Genomic DNA, 19,703 nt, shown 5'->3' with positions numbered 1-19,703 from the left:
CTCATCTCTCAGATGCCATGTTTGATCTCTTGCGAGCTTCTGCCAAGTCTCTGGCTTTTGGAGTGGCAGCACACCGTAACTTGTGGCTTCGCGCTTGGTTGTCAGATGCGGTGTCCAAAGCTAGGTTGACAAAGTTTCCCTTTAAGGGGTCTTTCTTGTTTGGTGAGGACTTGGACAAGTTAGCTCAGATGTTAACTGATTCTAAAGTGCCTTGTTTGCCTGAAGATAGGTCTAGGCTGCTGGCTCGGGGCGGTGCTGCTCATGGGTGTTATTTCTGCCGCTTCCAACCTGGTTGAGGGGCCACTTCCTTTCAGTCCCCTGGGCTTTCCAGAGACTGGTTCTTTCAGCGCATGCATTCCTTTCGAGGGCCCCGCCGAGGTACGGGGTAGTGCCCCGCCTGGTCACTTTCAGCCTGTCCTGCCCAATGACTCCTTGCTAGCCCCCACTTTGGTTCTGGTGGGCGCCTGGCTGTGTGAATTTTACCCAAAATGGGCAGAAATCACGATAGATCAATGGGTTCTGGAGGTGATTTTGGACGGTTATGATCTGGAGTTTGCCCTTACTTTACCAGACCATTTTCTCGCTTCTCCTTCTCAGGTGCCAAGGAAACAGCAGACCTTTCTCCAGACCCTTCAAAGATTACTGATTCCTGTGCCCAAGAAAGAGGGGACTTTTTGGCCCATCTTAGATTTAAAAGTGGTCAACAGGGTTCTCAAAGTTCCTTCGTTTCGAATGGAAACTCTGAGGTCGGATATTCTGGAGGTTCAGCCGGGGGAGAATCTGACTAGAGAATGACACGGGGAAAAAATTGTCCCTGTCCAGTCCCCGCGAGCTCGGTCCCCGTCCCTGCAAACCATTTGATCCCATAAAGTATAAAAAGAAACAATATTCTGTACAGTTGTCATTTTATAAATCAAAGTCCTGGCTGCTGAACTAGAGAAAGAGATGTTCAGCTGGCAGGGCTTTGTTTATACATTTTTATCAACACAACTAATATACTACTTTATACTAAAGCAAAAAAGAAAAGAAATATAAATTTTTTTTCTACCTTTGTTATCTGGTTTCTGCTTTCCTGATATGCTCCTCATTCAATTCCTTCGATTCACTGTCTGCCTTCTCTCTGCCTCTTCTATTTTCTCTGTTACTGTACCTCTCCCTTCCATCTCTTCCCCCCCCCTTGGTCTGGCACCCATATTTTCCCCTCTGCTCCCCCCATAGTCTGGCACGAATGTCAACACCAAAACACCTTACTTCTTCAGTCGTCGCAGAGACGGTCAGGCTGAGAGTTTAGATGCTCTGGTTCAACCATGGGCAACAGAGGGGCTGTTGTATGAGTTCCCTCCGTGGCCATTAGTGGGCAGAGTTCTCCGCATTGTTTGTCATCCGGGCCTGGTGATTCAGTGGCTCCTGATTGGCCAAGGCGTCCATGGTACATGGATCTGGTGAGGCATCTGGTAGCGGATCCTCTGTCTCTGCTTCTCTTGCCTGACCTTCTGATTCAGGATCCCATTCCTATGTTGGATCCGGGTCCCTTTTGTCTTCTAATCTAATCTTCCATTTGTGAGTCGCACATACCTATACAGACTTGGCTCTTGAAAGAGATTGCCTAGGTAAGAAGGGATATTCAGATAAAGTCATCTCTACCCTGTTGGGATCCCAGAGACTTTCCACATCTCGGTATTTTGCGGGTTTTGTGTCTATTTGAAGAGTGGTGTGCTGTGCGTGCAGTGGTCTCTTTTCACTCTTCCCTGCCTAACATCGTGGAGTTCTTGCAGGATGTCGTAGACATGGGCCTGACTTGGTCTTCTCTCCGGATTCAGCTTACGGCCTTGTTAGCCTTTCGTGGATTGTTGAGAGGTCAGCGTATGACAGCCATTCCTGATGTCGTTCGATTCATGCGGGCGGCCAAATTACTCAAGTCTCCCGGCGACCATCTGTTCCTTCTTGGGATCTGAAACTGGTCCTGTCCATTCTGGTGCGTCCACCTTTTGAACCTTTGGGTGATTGCTCTTTGAAGGACCTTACTCTTAAAGTGGTCTTCTTGGTGGCTATTACATCTGCTAGACGTGTTTCTGAGCTGCAGGCTTTCTCTTGTAGGGTTTCCTTCCTGGAGTTTTCAAGGGAGCGGGTTGTCTTGCGGCCTATTCTTTCTTTTCTGCCAAAGGTAGTTTCTCTTTTTCATGTCAATCAGTCAGTGGTCTTCCTGGTGTTGGTTTTTCAGGAGGGATCTTCTGAGCAAAAACAGTTGCACAAGCTGGATGTCAGTAGGGTCCTTTGCTCGTGTGGGCAGAGGACCCAGGAAATCAGATCATCTCTTTGTCCTTCTAGCGGGTCCTCGTAAGGGGGATGGCGATTCCAAGGCTACCATTGCGCGCTGGATCAAGGAGACTATTGCTTCGGCTTGCTTTCTTCAGAAAAAGCCTGAGCGTTATCTGGTGGCGGCCCTTTATGGGTACTATTTTGGTAGGTCCCATTTGTAAGAGACAATGTTTTTGTGATTTCTGCATAGTAAAATAAACTTATCTTTAATTTTCTTTATTTGATTATTCATTATAATAACAAATATTCACGAATATCCATCAAATTCTATATACAAGATACAACTTAACATATAAAGGAAATAAGTCATCCATGATATAGTCCACATTATATGGTCGCCAGTATTAAGTAAAAAGTAAATATCTATCTATCATTTAACATTGCAGGCTGTAAATGGCCAATCCATATTGTTATTACACCATCCTCTAATATATATAAAGTTATTAATAATAGAAATTATACTTTCAATTTCCCTTTAAGAAAGTCTTCTAACTGGACTGGTTCAAAAAAGATATACTTATCACTTCCATACGAGACTAAGCATTTGCACGGAAATTTAAGAAAGAATGTAGCTCCAGCTGCTACCACCTTAGGTTTCAGCTGGAGAAATTGCTTTCTTTTATACTGAGTTTGTCTAGAGACATCTGGAAAAATTGTCACACGTTGACCACAAAACAGGTCGTAAAATAAACATATAAAGAATATACCTTTACAATCTATACGATCTACCAGGCGACATAGAAGGAGAAATTAGGTTCTTACCTGCTAATTTTTTTGCTGTTAGCCTGTAGACTGATATAGTCACCCACCCTGTCTGTCTTTATGCGGTGATTGCGGGTTTTTTGCTTGTGTGCAGATTTTGATTTTTCTGCGGATTCTAGTATTTTTCTAGGACTAGGGAGATTTAAGAACAACGGCTATGGCTCAGCTTGCTTAGCTGGTGAGCTGTGGGAATTTTTTCTATGCCAGATTCTAGTTCTATGCATGTTCCAACAGTTGTTTCTATGTGTTGTTTGTTTTACATTCTTTTGGCGTTCTTGGTGGTATGTCTGGCAGGAATGAACAATGTGCAAGCAGATTTCCTCAGCTAGAAGACCATGGAATCCCAGTGATTGGTCACTGTCTCAGGTAGCCTTCACCTGCATTGTGAATCGATGGGGGTGCCAGACAGTTCATCTGATGGCATCGGCAGCCAACAAGAAGGTGGCTTGGTTGTTCAGTAGAGGATACAAGCTAGGAAGCGAAGGCTTGGATGCCCTGGTGCAACCCTGGCCAAAGACAGGTCTTTATGCCTTGGCCCATGATAGACAGACTTCTGTGCAGGATCATGGCACACCAGGAGTCAGTGATTCTAGTAGCACCAGACTGGCCGAGGTGACCATGTCCGTCTACAAAGGGATCAAAGTCTCAAACTTCATGTTATCCCTGGTTGCTCACGCAGAGTCCAATTGCTCTACAGGATCCAGAATACTTTGGTCTTAAAACATGGCTCTTTGTGCGGCGCTACTGCGTAAAGTCTGTTGGATGGGAGTGGTCTCCACCTTTCTAAGATGTAGGAAGAAGGTGACTTGCAGCATATGTAGTTGCACTCAGAAGCTGGAGGACCCGAGCTTGGCACCAATCTCTGTGGTGCTTGCCTTTCTGCAGGAAGGTCTGGAAAAAGGCCTGGCGATTGGCTCCCTGAAAGTTCAGATTGTGGGGCTCTCCTGTTTTGGGCCTAGGATTAATAAGAGCACTGTAGCACCACATCCAGATGTGGCCAGGTTTTTTGAAGGGCGCATTGTGCCTCTGTTCTCCGGTATGACACTCTTTTCTGGCATGGAGTCTTAATCTGGTCCTCCAGGCACTGGTTAGAGCACCCTATGGTATCTCTGGAGCAAGCTTCTCTGATGGATCTTTCCATCAAGACGGTGTTTGTGGTGGTGATTACCTCAGTCTGATGAGTGTTGGAACTACAGGCTTAGTCAAGCAGAGATCCCATCCTCAGAATTTTGGATTCCGGAGTGGTCTTATGCACAGTCCCATCTGTCTTATTGAATGTGGTTTCCAGGTTCCACCATCAACCAAGAAGTGGCATCGCCTCCTCGCCGGCGCCTCTCTTCCTCTCCACACCTCTCCTCCTCCAGCACCCCTACACCAGCCTAGTAATAGAAGGCTCTGCACATGCGCAGACATTGACATGATGACAACACACATATGCGTTACATTATTGCATTGACATCCACGCATTTCTAGCTGTGGCACTGAGTTTAGTATGCTGTGTCTTCATAAAGTTTGCGGGACACTGATCTTGGGGGTATCTATATAATATCCCACAGAGCAGGTTTCACTCAGGTTGGTAACTTACTTTGTTTTTTACCTTGTTATGTATTGCAAATGGTTACATTTTGTTTATTTGTTATATGTTTTAATGATATGAGCAGAACAGACATGTTTCTTGGGGGAGCGTCCCCATACCCTTTCCTATTCTATTTCCTCTCTAGGGCTGACCATCTGCTTTGGCATGAACTGAGGAATTGGAGGGCAGCCCACAGGGATGGGAGGCGGAGCAAAAGAATGCTAATGAAACTCCCTACAAGAATTCTCTCAAGAAGGGATTGTCTACCCATAGGTTCAGGCTGGAGTGTTTGTCTACTAGAAAGAAAATTACCGAGGTAAGAACTCAGTCTTTCCTTCATGACTAAGTTGTCCTTTAAAATTTTTTGTTTTGACATTTTTTTCAATATTATTTTCAGCTCCAGTATTTATAAGATCCCAGACATTTCTGGAGACGGCGATGATCAGCCCTCAGCAGTTGGTGGTATGTATAGAAGCATTAAAACTTTTAGTGTCTTAATCCTAAAACTAATTCTGGTGCAAAGGGTATAAGAGTCCTGACTGTAGTTAATATCCCCCTGCTTGCGAATTGTGTTGCAGAAGGATGAAACTTACATTCTTCAACTCTGTCTCCTTCACCAGTGGCTGTAGTGCCCCCTTTAGTTTTTTCTTGTGCAAGCGAGTTGAGAAGGTAGTGTTCTGACCTGCTGTGATCATTCATTCTTATTTAATATGTTTTAATCAAATCTAGAGGTTTTGCAGTGCTTTAATAATAATAACTTTATTCTTCTATACCACCATAGTCGAAAGACTTCTAGAGGTTCCCAGTGGCCCTGGAGAGGACACAGCCTCTGGGAAAGAAGTCTGCAACCCTCAGGGTACCTGTCTGGCCGGCCTGCACTAGGACTTGTGGAGCTCGGGGTCCATTCTTCTGGAAACTAGCTTGCAACCTGATTTCAGCGCAGGCTGTTTGGGCCTCCTGTGGCGGTCTGGTCAGGCTTTAGTAGGTGCTAGCTATGTTTTCCTTCCCCCCTTTATCGCAAGGTCTCAGTCTGATTTCAGTCCAATTAGTAACCTGAAGATTGCATCATGTCGACTTGAATTGGCTGACCAGAGGCAATATCTTCTCTGGATATGAACTGAAGCAGTTTAGCACTAGCACAGGCAGACCTGAGTACAGGCTGTTGAAGCCTATGGGAAAATCAGAGGGGGGAGGGGGGCGGTTAAAAGTTTAAGTTTGTGGAGCATTTCTGGGACTGGATATAGAGTCTCTCACCTCCAAAAAACTTTTTCCCAGAATTTTTTGACCATTTGGATTGGTTTTCAAAGGCCACACAACCACGCTGCTGTCCATTAGGGTGCAGGGGAGGGAAGATGGATAGATACTGGACCCATAAGTGGGGTGAGAGAAAGTGACCCAAAAAGAAGAGAAGTACAGATACTGGACCTACAAGTGGGGTGGGGGGGGATGATAGAGTGAAGTGGGAAGGGAGACAAAACTTTTTACAGTAATTCTCAAGCAACCAGAAACTACAATTATCCGGCATCCACCAATCCCCTTAGGTGCCAGATAACTGTATATCCTTATTTAGATGATTAGCTGACCAGAACCCTGTCCAAGACGAAGGAAGAAAGAGCAGTGATCCAAGTGGTGCAGATGTTACAGGACCAGGGTTGGATTGTCAACTTCCAGAAAAGTCACCTGGAGTCAGCCCAGTGCCTGGAGTATTTGGGAATCTGCTTGAACACAAAGGAAGGCCAGGTCTTTTTTCCCGAACTGCACAAATAAGCTTACAAATCAGATTTTGGACTTCTTGACGAAGCCAGGTCCTACAGATTGGAACTATCTCCTGTTGCTAAGATCCATGATGATGACTATAGAGGCAGTCCTTTGGGTGAAGGCTCATATGTGGCCTCTCAAGACTGTTGTGCAGAGGGATTCTGTCCAGAAGCAGCTAGCTTGGATGGCGGAAGCCCGGTAGAGCTTCTTTTGGTGGCTCCAGCCAGCCAGTTATTTTCTTCTTTTTTAAGTAGGTTGTATTATGGCTTCCCCTTTTTTTTCCCTTTCCCTTGCATATTTTATTGTAATCTCACCTTATTGTTTTCTCCTTTAAATGTAATGTAGTTTGTTTTTGTATTGTTTTACCTCCCCAATTTATATTCATTGCTTAGATTTTAACTTTGGTTTTATATTTGCGGTATATTAAATAAATTGAGCTTGAACTTGAGAGGGGCATGCCTCTTTGCATTTTGTCTTGGGTAATTTTGACAACAGATGCTAGTCTCTATGGGTGGGGGGGGGACATTGCCTCAGTCACCCAGTAAAAGGCCACTGGACTCCCATCGCAAAGGAAGTGGTCCATAAACCGTCTGGAATTACCATTGGAGAAAACCCTGGAGGGCAAATTGGTCAGGGTTTTCTCAGACAATGCCACAGCAGAGGCTATGTCAATTTGACAGGGAGGCACCAGAAGTGCTCCATTTTCTTGGCTTCCAAATTGTTGTTCCATTGGGTAGAAAGCCACCTGCAGGCGCTCTCAGTAGCGCATGTAGCAGGAGTAGAAAATGTTCAAGCCAACTATCTCAGCCAGCAGACCTTAGATCTGGGGGAGCGGTCCCTGTCCCAGAAGATTTTTGACTGCATAGTGCGCCAATGGGGACAGCTGATATTCAACCTCATGGTGTCTGTGGAAAACAAGAAAGTAGATCAGCTGCAGATTTGAGCCAAAGAGCTCCGGTCTAGAAACCCTGGTTCATCTGTGGCCAGAACAGAGACTATTGTATGTATTTCCCTCGTGGCCCTTGATAGGCCGGGTCGTTCAGAGGATAGTGAACCATCCGGGTTTGGTAAACCTGGTGGTACTGAATTAGCTGCATCTGCCATGGTATACAGACCTGGTGCGCCTTCAGGAGGACAGAGTTCTCAAATTGCCATGCATAGAGATCTCCTGTCTCGGTATCAAGTTCCCATGGAGAGTCTGGAATGCTTTGGTCTTACGACATGGCTCTTGAGCGCACAGCCCTAGTGGGTGAAGGTTATTTGGAAGTGGTCATTGCTACCCTTCTTAGAGCAAATAAGTCAACGATTGTGGCCTGTTCAGAGGTCTGGAAGTTGTTCCAGCAGTGGTATATAAAAAACAAGGTGGAGTTGTCAAGGGCTCTGGTGTGGCTGGTGCTGGTGTTTCTGCAGGCTGTACTAAAAAAAAGACCTGGTGGTGAGATCCTTCAAAGTGCAGGTAGCAGGGCTATTCTGTTTTGGATCTCGAGTGGAAAAGGTCTTTTTGTCCTCGCATCCTGACATAGCCAGATTTTTGAAGGGGGTGCTCAGGTTGCTCCCTTTGGTAAGACAGCAGTTTCCCCTCATGGAATTTTAACATTGTCTTGAGGGAGCTCAGTAAGTCGCCCTTTGAGCCTTTGCAGGAGGTGTCTCCGCTGGATCTGACAGTGAAGACGATGTTTCTGAAAGATGCTGTCTGTGGGAAGAGTCTTGGATATATCAGGCGTTGTCATACAGAGAACTGTTTCTTAGATTTACAGAAGCAGGAGTATTCCTTCGCACAGTTCCATCATTTTTGCCGAAGATAGTGTCAGCCTTCATTTAGGAGGTTAGGTTGCTTGTGTTCCATTGCTCGTGCTCCAAGAGAGGAATTGCTGGATGCGTGGACAGTATCTTGAGGTGACCAATGATTTTTATCTTTCAGGTCATCTTTATGTTCTCACTAATACTGCTAAACTGGGTAATCCAGCATTTAAGGTGACCATTTCCAGGTAGATTCATATGGTGATATCAGCGTACATTGGCTGTGGGAAACAGCTACTGATTTCCGTGAGAGCACACTCTACTAGAGGGGTTGCTTCTTGGGTAGAGACTCGAGCAGTTCCACCTGAGGAAATTTGTAGGGCAGTTATGTGGTCCACTTTCCATACCTTTTATAAAGTTTTAGAGTAGATATGACAGCACAAGAGGATGCTACTGCTTTTGGACATCACCTATACTCTGGACTTCTATACCCTTTGCATCAGAGGGGAAGATTTGGTTCTATCCTTGATAATTTTTCTGGTGTAAGGGTGTAGGAGTCCTGATGCCCCACCCCGTCATTCTGGAATTTGTCTGCTTCCTGTCTCTTCCAGCTCTGGACACACATATCTGTCTGTCTACTTCTGTCAGTCAGATAAAAGCAGATTTAAAAAAGGTGGTGAGACTCCACAACAGGGGTGCCGAAAAGGTCGATCTCAAGCTCTGCGATAGACTCGTGTTGCCTTTGCATTCTCCCTGTCCCTGACGCTGTAACAGGCCAGACTGCAGAAGGGCTGGGCACACCAGCCTTCCCCCTCCCACCAATGTCAATTCTGACATCGGAGAGGAAGTTCTGGGCCAACCAATCGCTGCCTGGCTGGCCCGGAACTTCCTCTCAGACGTCAGAATTGACGTCTGGAGGAAGGTTGCTGGCCTGTTACAGCGTCAGGGAGCAGGGAGAACTTGGCGGCAACGGCGGCCTGGGGTCCTGTTCTCAGACGACAGCGGTGGTCACTGTCGTATCTCTTCTTAGAGTATATTTTGTTATTATTAACACAGAAGTATATTTACATCAAACACGGAAGGCAGATAGAGGGACTCTCAGAGTTCGATGATGGTCCCTCTACACAACCAGAGCTTGCATTTTATATGACGCTGTATGGTTGGTGACTGAGCACTTGCATTCACATTTACATTTATGATACACTTTTCTAGTGTTTTTCAAGTATTTATACAAAATTTTATGCACATTGGCTTGTGGAGATTGTGTTTTGACTTGTTTTGTATTATAACACAAGCAATTTATACCATAGCTCCTTTTTTTGAGTTAGTAATTCAGTTTTAAATGCCTGATCTCATTTTACAAAGAAGCCAGATTGCAATATTAGGAGTAAATTATCAACACAGGTTGCCATGATGATGAATTCTTGGAGGATAAGCAGGCATAATATTATCACGTGTGGGTGACATCCTCTACTTAGCCCGATGTAGATATTGCCAAGTGCACTGTCGCTTTAAATCTTTGAGGCAGTGCTCCCTCACCATGTTGGTGCCCCTTCCTGCCTGTTGCTCAAGTGCAGGATCAGCAGTCTCAAGTTTTCTGTGAAGGTGAGAGAGGTGATATGATCAGTTTCTTCTTAGTTCATCAAACTTGATATTTTGGTACGTTTCCTTATGGGGTTTTCCTGTTTGCTTCATATTCTGCCTTTTTTTACCATTTCCTGTCTTTCCTGTCTATAAAAGGGATCAAGTCAGCTAACAAAATCTCCCATTCCTTTCCATATTCACTGACTTCGATATGGAATGAATTACCTTGAAAGCTACAATGTTCCATTGCTTTTTGGTAATAGATCCAATGAGCGTTAATGGATTCCTTTTTTGTAATCTAATTATGTAAACTAGAGAATGAAACAGTGATTGTTTCCTGCGGCTAGCCACGAATAACCCGTAAAAATGGGGGAAGAAATCGACTGATCTCCGTAGAGCGGTGAATGGCCTTGTCCCCGCAATAAACGATCTGCCACGAGTTGCCTACCTTCTCACTCCTTCCGGTCAGCAATTGTGGGTGCAGCAGCCTCCCTCTCGCGGTTCCAACAGCCTTCACTCCCTCCCTCTCCCTGATTGCCAGTGGCAACAAAAAGGAAAAAAAATACTCAAACCCGTGACTCTCTTGGGTTGGTCCTTTCCTGCCTACCAGGGCGGGCCTACTAGCCAATTGGAAGCTTTTTGCACGCAGTACTACTCTGGGAACCTTCTTGCTGCTGAGTCCCTCCTTCCATTGTAACTTCTGGTTTCACTGGAAGTTACATTGGAAGGAGGGACTTGGCAGCAAGAAGATTCCCGGAGCAGTACTGCGTGCAGATAGCTTCCAACTGGTGGAAGGCAAAAAGGGGCTGACCCAGGAAAGTCACAGGTTGGTGTATTTTTTTTTTCTTTTTGTTGCCGCCGGCAATCGGGGAGAGAGAGGGAAGGTGCAAGGGCTGTTAGAACCATGAGATGAAGGGAGGGGGCTGCTGCTGTACCCATGAAGGAGGGAGGGTTTGCTTGGACTGCTGAAGGGAAGGGTGACAGTTACTGGATCTGGTCTGGGACTGAGGGGACAGTTACTGGGTCTGGGCTGGGCTGGAGCTGAAGGGAAGGGTGACAAGTTACTGGATCTGGTCTGGGGATTGGGGGGAGAAGGGAAACAGGTGCTAGGCCCATGTGGTGGGTGGAGTGGAGCTGGAGAGAAGGGAGAGGTGCCAAACCCACACCTTTGCATTGAAGGGAGGGACTAGAGGTTTTGGACCCATGGGAAGGAAGAAAGGTGCTGGACCCTTAGAGAAGAGAGAAGGAAAGGGTAAGAGAAAAGCTGAACCAAGGGGATGAAGAAAGAGTGAATGAAATAATGAACATAGTGGAGGGAGGGAGGAAAGAGAGAGTGTGAGAGACGTATTGGTGTAAGGGAGTAAGAGATGGGAGAAGCTGGACATGAGATATATAAAAACAGGGGAGATGAGCATATGAACAGGGTTAAAAAGGGGAATGTTGCATGGGGGTGGTATAAAGACACAGGGGTAATGTTATACATGAAATGGTATATGAACACAGAGAAGATGGCTAGACATGGGGGAGAATAAGAACGCAGAAGAAAGATGCTGGACAGGGGGTATATAGAGGAGTGATACTGTACACAGGGGGAGGAGGTCAGAGAATGGAGAGATAATGAAGGCAAGGAGATGGGCTCGGGCAATAATAGAAAGGAACATACTGAATAGGAGACATAGAGAAGGGAGATGCAAAACATGGGGAACAATACATACACAGAGATAGAAGATGGATGGTGAGCATGGAGAAAAAAGAAATGCCAAATGATTAGGAGACCCTAGCAAGTATGTTAAGATGGAGGACAGAACCCATCAGATGCTAGGGAGGAAGGACCTTGCGAAGGAACTGAGCAGGCAGAGGAGGCAGATACCCATCAGAACCCGGAGGAATGACTGGAGGATCGAGTCAGTGATACGGACCTGAGACCCGAGAGGAAGCTGAGAAAAGGAAAATCTGCAATCGTAGAGGGAGACTCAATCCTGAGAGAGGTGGACAGTCGCATAGCAGGAGGCAGAGAAGATCGGCTTGTGACATGTCTCCCGGGGGCGAGGACAAAGGACATCTCTGACAGAATCGAGAGAATCCTGGAAGAAGCTGAGATGGAGGAAACAGCAGTGATAATCCACGTTGGAACCAATGACGTCAGCAGAAGGAATTACAACAGGACTACACTGACCGAGCAGCTTAAGATCCTGGGGAAGAAACTGAAACTGAGGACAAGGAAGATAGCCTTCTCGGAGATCCTGCCAGTACCGAGGGCGGATGCAAGGAGGCAGACCGAGCTGCAAGCAATAAACGGTTGGCTGAGGAGATGGTGCGAGGAGGAGGGTTTCCACTTTGTACGGAACTGGACAACCTTCCTGGGAAAAAACAAGCTCTACAGGAGGGACGGACTGCACCTGAGCACGACTGGGACAAGGATGCTGGCACGAAACATCCAGACCGGCATAGACATGGCTTTAAACTGAGGACAAGGGGAAAGCCGATAGTCGATCTGACATCGACACATCGGACTAGAGTATCAAACAAGGATACTGAACGGGGAAAAGGTGATAGAGGGCTCGAGACTGAGTGGACATTTTTTGAAAAAAAACCTAAAGACGCAATGCAGGGGCCCAAGGAACAAATGAAACAAGAGAGCGGGAAAAGGAGGAAACAGCCGGAGCCAGAGGAACTTCCCCAAAAATGGGGAAGCAGACTGAGGACAAGATAGACACTCCACAGGAGGGAAATGAGGACGAAACAGACACATCACAGGAGGAGGATGAACGGAACGAGGTTCGGGGACTGGCAGCCCATGAAGAGATCGGCACGAGCACCAAACCACGAGGAAAACCAACAGAGAAGGTAAACAACCGGGACTTAAACTGCCTATACACTAATGCTAGGAGCCTATGAACCAAAATGGGAGAGCTAGAGGTTATAGCCAGTAAGGAGGACCTAGACATAATTGGAATCACAGAAACATGGTGGTCCGAAGACAACAAATGGGATGTGGTCCTAACAGGGTACAAACTCTATAGGAAGGACAGGACACACAAGAAAGGTGGAGGAATAGCGCTATACATAAAGGACTCCATTCCTTCAACCAGGATGGAAAAAACAATAAGAGTGGACGGCTTGGAATCACTATGGGTTAAGCTGACAGGAGAAAATGGAGCAGACATAAAATTGGGACTGTACTATCGCCCACCAGGACAACCGGAAGCAAGCAACCAGGACCTGGAGGCTGAATTGAGGCAGATATGCAAAAGCGGAAGTGTGGTGGTAATGGGGGATTTCAACTACCCTGGAATAGACTGGAGCATTGGACACTCAAATTGCATGAGAGAAACAAAATTCCTGAAGGCGGTGAGGGACTGTTTCATGGAACAGCTGGTCACGGAACCAACACGAGGAGATGCCACTCTTGACCTAATCCTCAACGGGCTAGGGGGACCTGCAAAGGAGGTGGTAGTACTAGCGCCACTAGGAAACAGCGATCACAACATGATCCAGTACAAGCTAAAAATAGGAACATCAAGGGTGAAAAGAACCACAACGACAGCACTCAATTTCAGAAAAGGAAATTACGAGGACATGAGGAAAATAGTGGGAAAGAAGCTCAGCAACAGCTCAGGGAAATTGTAGACCGTAGAGGAAGCCTGGGCCCTACTCAAGGGCATGGTGCACGAAGCACAAAACCTGTATGTCCCCAGGTTTAGGAAAGGGTGCAAAAAGAATTGCACAAAAACCCCAGCGTGGATAACAAATGCAGTGAAAAAAGCGATAAGTGACAAGAAAACATCTTTCAGAAAATGGAAAAAGGACCAAACAAAAGAAAACCAGAAGGAGCACAAAAGGCACCAAAAAAACTGTCACCGAGTGGTTAGGAAAGCGAAAAGAGAATATGAGGAGAGACTGGCGGGGGAAACAAGAAACTTCAAACCATTCTTCAGGTATGTGAAGGGGAAACAACCAGCCAGGGAAGAAGTGAGACCGTTGGACGATGGAGACAGGAAGGGAGTGGTAAAGGAGGAAAAAGAGATAGCTGACAGGTTAAACAAGTTCTTCTCGTCAGTCTTCACGAGAGAAGACACATCCAATATCCCAGAACCCGAGGAGATCATAAACGGAGTCCATGATGAAAAGCTGGTCCAACTAGAGGTAAGCCGAGAGGATGTCCTCCGACAGATAGACAGACTGAAGAGCGACAAATCACCAGGTCCGGACGGCATCCACCCAAGGGTACTAAAAGAGCTGAGAAACGAAATAGCTGAAACACTTCACCAAATATGTAACCTATCCTTAAAAACTGGGGAGATCCCAGAGGACTGGAAAATAGCAAATGTCACGCCCATCTTTAAGAAGGGATCAAGGGGTGACCCGGGAAACTACAGACCGGTGAGCTTGACCTCGGTCCCGGGAAAGATGATGGAAGCACTGGTCAAGGACACAATCTGCGATCACATAGAAAACAAGGGACAACTGAAGGCAAGCCAGCATGGCTTCTGCAAGGGAAGGTCGTGCCTCACGAACTTACTGTACTTTTTTGAGGGAATAAACAGCCAGATGGATAAGGGGGAAGCCATAGACATCATTTACCTTGACTTCCAAAAAGCCTTCGACAAGGTACCTCACGAACGGCTACTTAAGAAGCTGTGGAGCCACGGGGTGCAAGGGGATATTCGCCGATGGATCAAACACTGGCTGGCAGGCAGGAAACAGAGGGTTGGAATAAAGGGCCATTACTCAGACTGGCAATGGGTCACGAGCGGAGTTCTACAGAGGTCGGTACTGGGACCGCTCCTGTTCAATATATTTATTAACGACCTGGAGACGGGGACGAAATGTGAGGTTATTAAATTTGCTGATGACACCAAACTCTGCAGCAGAGTTAGAACAACGGAAGACTGTGAAGACCTGCAAAGGGACCTAACGAGACTGGAAGAATGGGCAAAAAAGTGGCAAATGAGTTTTAACATAGAGAAATGCAAGGTCATGCATGTAGGGAAAAAAAATCCGATGTTCAGCTACAAAATGGGGGGATCATTGCTAGGAGTGAGCAACCTTGAAAGAGACCAGGGGGTGATGGTGGACTCAACATTGAAAGCATCAGCACAGTGTGCGACAGCCTCAAAGAAAGTGAACAGAATGTTGGGTATCAATAAAAAGGGTATCACAACCAGGACGAAGGAAGTCATCATGCCGCTGTATCGTGCAATGGTGCGCCCACATCTGGAATATTGTGTCCAGTACTGGTCGCCGCACCTCAAGAAGGACATGGCAGTACTTGAGGGGGTCCAGAGAAGAGCGACTAAACTGATAAAAGGTATGGAAAACTTTTCATACGCTGACAGGTTGAACATGCTGGGGTTGTTCTCCCTGGAAAAGCGGAGACTTAGAGGGGACATGATAGAAACCTTCAAAATCCTGAAGGGCATAGAGAAGGTAGACAGGGACAGATTCTTCAGACTGTGGGGAACCACAAGTACCAGGGGTCACTCAGAGAAACTGAAAGGGGACAAGTTTAGAACAAATGCTAGGAAGTTCTTTTTTACCCAGAGGGTAGTGGACACATGGAATGTGCTTCCGGAGGTTGTGATAAGCCAGAGCACATTGCAGGGATTCAAGGAAGGTTTGGATAGGTTCTTAAAGGATAAGGGGATTGAGGGGTACAGATAGAAGTAGAGGTAGGTTATAGAAATGGTCAGGAACCACTTCACAGGTCATGGACCTGATGGGCCACCGCTGGAGCGGACCGCTGGGCGCGATGGACCTCTGGTCTGACCCAGTGGAGGCAACTTCTTATGTTCTTAAGAGAAGACAAAAGAAAAGAGAGACCAGCGCCTGAAACCAACATGATTTGAAGAATAAAATGGTGAGACAACAAAAAGTAGAAAGAAATCATTTTCTTTTCTTTTTTGTGATTAGAATATATCAGATTTGAAATATGTATCCTGCTAGAACTGGTGTTAGATAAAATGGGGAACCGCAAAGCCCAGGCTGTGCATCTTTAGCTTCCAGCTGGCTTAGGGCTCTCTCTGACCAGGGGATAGTTGCACTCCTCTAATACTATTCTTGCCATGTGTGACTGTGGTATTTTGTTAGCTTGATTTTTCTATGTAGCATTCTGTAGTAATTTGACTTCAGTTTTGTTAATAGTGAAGGGGAGGAGAGGGGAAACAGGGATTTTGTTGATTCTTGCTCTGTGATTTATAAAATGACAATTGTACAGAATATTGTTTCTTTTTATACTTTAATAAAATAATTTCAGTATAAAATCATAACTATTCGAGGCTTGTGCATATGTTAAAGGGAAGCAGCCGGCTAGAGAGGAAGTGGGACCGCTGGACGACGGAGACAGGAAGGGAGTGGTGAAGGAGGAGAAGGTAGTGGCAGAAAGACTTAACATGTTCTTCTCGTCTGTATTTACAAACGAAAACACGTCCAACATACCGGAACCTGAGCAATTCTTCAACGGAAGTCAGGCAGAAAAATTAACATCCATAGAAGTGAGCCTTGAGGACGTTCGTAGGCAGATAGAAAAACTAAAAACTGACAAATCCCCGGGTCCGGATGGCATACATCCAAGGGTTCTGAAGGAATTAAAGGAGGAGATAGCGGAACTACTGCAGCAAATTTGCAACTTATCCCTGAAAACAGGCGAGATCCCGGAAGATTGGAAGATAGCCAACGTTACGCCCATCTTTAAAAAGGGATCAAGAGGTGACCCGGGAAACTACAGGCCGGTGAGCCTGACTTCGGTTCCAGGGAAAATGGCAGAAGCACTGATAAAAGAAAACATCGATCAACATTTTGAAAAAAATGAACTTCTGATAACCAGCCAGCATGGTTTCTGCAAGGGAAGATCGTGCCTAACGAATTTATTGCACTTCTTCGAAGGGATCAACAAACGGATGGACAAAGGAGACCCCATAGACATCATATATCTAGATTTCCAAAAAGCCTTTGACAAGGTGCCCCATGAACGTCTACTCCGGAAACTGAAGAACCATGGGGTGGAAGGAGACGTACATAGATGGATCAGAAACTGGTTGGAGGGTAGAAAACAAAGGGTAGGAGTGAAGGGTCACTACTCCGACTGGAGGAGGGTCACGAGTGGTGTCCCGCAGGGCTCGGTGCTCGGGCCGCTGCTATTTAATATCTTCATAAATGATCTAGAAACAGGAACGAAGTGCGAGATAATAAAATTTGCGGACGACACCAAACTATTTAATGGAGCTCGGACTACAGAGGACTGCGAAAAGTTGCAAAGGGACTTGAACAAATTAGAAGAATGGGCGGCGAAATGGCAGATGAAGTTCAACATTGAAAAATGTAAATTATTACATGTGGGGAGCAGAAACTCGAGGTACAACTATACAATGGGAGGGATGTTATTGAATAAGAGTACCCAGGAAAGGGACTTGGGGGTAATGGTGGACATGACAATGAAGCCGTCGGTACAGTGTGCAGCGGCTGCTAAGAGAGCGAATAGAATGCTTGGTATAATCAAAAAGGGTATTACAGCCAGAACGAAAGAAGTTATCCTGCCGTTGTATCGGGCGATGGTGCGCCCGCATTTGGAGTACTGCGTCCAATATTGGTCGCCGTATCTTAAGAAGGATATGGCATTAGTCGAGAGGGTTCAAAGGAGAGCAACACGTCTGATAATAGGTATGGAAAACCTGTCATATTCTGAGAGATTGGAGAAGCTGGGTCTCTTTTCCCTGGAGAAGAGGAGACTTAGAGGGGATATGATAGAGACTTATAAGATCATGAAGGGCATAGAGAGAGTAGAGAGGGACAGATTCTTCGAACTTTCGAAAAATAAGAGAACAAGAGGGCATTCGGAAAAGTTGAAAGGGGACAGATTCAAAACAAATGCTAGGAAGTTCTTCTTTACCCAACGTGTGGTGGACACCTGGAATGCGCTTCCAGAGGACGTTATAAGGCAGAGTACGGTACTGGGGTTCAAGAAAGGATTGGACAAATTTCTACTGGAAATGGGGATAGAGGGGTATAGATAGAAGATTACTGCACAGGTCCTGGACCTGTTGGGCCGCCGCGTGAGCGGACTGCTGGGCACGATGGACCTCGGGTCTGACCCAGCAGAGGCATTTCTTATGTTCTTATGTTCTTGTGTGAATGGGATTAGATAGTTTGCGGGAACGGGATGGGAATGGGGACCAAGCTTGTGGAGACAAATTTTTTCCCTGCGTCATTTTCTAATGTAAACCGAATCGAGCCCTTAATTCTAAGAGATGACTTGGTATATAAGTCTAAGTTTTAGATTAGATTATATAATTTATACCATTTTTTTCTGGCCTTTTCAGTTTCTGAGGCCCTTTTTATAGCCAAGAAACATTGATGGTTCTCAAGTAGTTGAGTATTCGTGTTCCCTTAACCGTTGAGCCCTTTAATCTTGTGTCAGCCCTTTTTTATCCCAGGACAAGCAGGCAGCATATTCTCTACATGTGGGTGACGTCATCCACGGAGCCTTGTCGCAGACAGCTTTCAAGCAAACTTGATTGAAGATCTCAAAAGTTTGCTAGTGCTGCACCACGCATTCATGTGCCTTCCCGCTCCACTAGAGGGCGCATCCCCTCCTCGTGGTCTTCATTTCTTAGTTTTCCGCGGAGCCAGAAAGCCCTGTCTCTCTTCTCTGCGTTTTCATCATGCCTTTCTTGCACCGCAGCTTCATGTTTTTTCTTTGAATTCGGAGTCGCTGTGCTCTTTTTTTGTTTTCTTGTAGTTTTTTCTTGGACTTCGTATTTTCGGCGAACCGGGGACTCCCGGTTTGCCATGGCTGCCTGGTCTTGCGTGGCCGCGGCCTTCTTTTTGCCTTATGTCCCGGCCCTTGATCGGGTTTAAAAAGTGCACTCAGTGCGATCGGGTGATTTCGATCACTGATCCGCATCACTGGTGCATCTTGTGCCTCAGGGTCGACCATCCTACGGGCTCTTGCCCTCGTTGTGCTACCCTCGGCCTCTCCGGAGGCGTCGGGCGCGGATTGCGGAGCTCTTCGCCATGGATACCGATCAACCTGCGGGCCCGGCCTCGGCCTCTGGAAAGTCACCCTCGACCTCGAAGACCTCAATGGCCCCGGCCTCGAAATCCTCCACAGCAGGTAAGTCTCCTCTTTTGTCTTCAGGGTCTGGTCAGCTACCTAAGAAGCCATCCTCAGAGACTCCGTCCATCCAGGCGGGACCTGCCTCGACGAAACCGCCTTCTAAGGCCTCCAAGTGTGCCTCCACCATATGGGAATACTCTTCCTCGAGGTCATCCCCGGCGGAACGCACTGCCGCACCTGTAGGGCCGAATGTTCGAGGATATGCTTAAGGCTAGCATCTCCTCGCAGCTCTCCTCTGCTTTGGCTCGGCTTGCCCCGTCCTCGACCTCGCTCGCGACAGACCAGCCTGAGCGTCGACTCAAAGGCTCTCGGGGCAGGGGGCGTCGGTCTCGACGTCTGTCCTTGTCCGACTCTTCCCCGCTTCCCTCGCGGCGGGAGTCGCCCGCTGCTCGGCCTCGTTCAAGGCACCAGTCGCGGCGTCTTTCTCCCTCGTCCCGGAGACCCGCTAAGAAGCCCAGGGATGTTTCCCCGAGGTGGGGTAAATCGCCGGGCCCAGAGATTTGTCAGTTTTTAATCTATCTATCTGCTTATGTACATATTCAAGGCTTACCTTTATGGATGTTAATTTTTCTGCTTGGTCTCCTTTGAAGATTTTTTATGTTTCCAGCACGTTGGATATGTCCTCTTTTTTGTAAAAACTGACAAAAAGAACATATTTAATCTATCCGCCACTTCTTTTTCCTCTTTCACTACTCCTTTCCTATCTCCGTCATCCAGTGGTCCCATCTCCTCCCTTACCGGCTGCTTCCCTTTAACATATCTGAAGAACAGTTTGAAATTTCGCGCTTCCCTGGCTAGCCTCTCTTCGTATTCTCTTTTTGCTCTTCTAACTACTTGGTGACATTCTTT

General features: G+C 46.5%; 1 protein-coding gene across 5 annotated transcripts in view; it reads left to right on the top strand.

Annotated features, from left to right (window-relative positions):
- Positions 1-19,703, top strand: part of LOC117367981 (CDK5 regulatory subunit-associated protein 2-like) — a 372,935-nt gene that overhangs the window by 16,025 nt on the left and 337,207 nt on the right. For 2 of the 5 annotated variants that reach the window (XM_033961146.1, XM_033961144.1), the window contains exons 2-3: positions 4,803-4,973; positions 5,055-5,119. The exons of 1 other annotated variant lie outside the window; for it this stretch is intronic. In XM_033961146.1, the coding sequence (XP_033817037.1) occupies positions 4,803-4,973; positions 5,055-5,119 (236 nt within the window). The remainder of the gene's footprint in view (positions 1-4,802; positions 4,974-5,054; positions 5,120-19,703) is intronic. 2 more of the 5 variants (XM_033961149.1, XM_033961147.1) reach the window with 1 other exon arrangement.

This window comes from Geotrypetes seraphini, chromosome 10 (assembly GCF_902459505.1).
Source record: "Geotrypetes seraphini chromosome 10, aGeoSer1.1, whole genome shotgun sequence".
In the NCBI taxonomy this organism is placed as follows: domain Eukaryota; kingdom Metazoa; phylum Chordata; class Amphibia; order Gymnophiona; family Dermophiidae; genus Geotrypetes; species Geotrypetes seraphini.
This window is presented reverse-complemented; position numbering and strand designations above follow the sequence as displayed.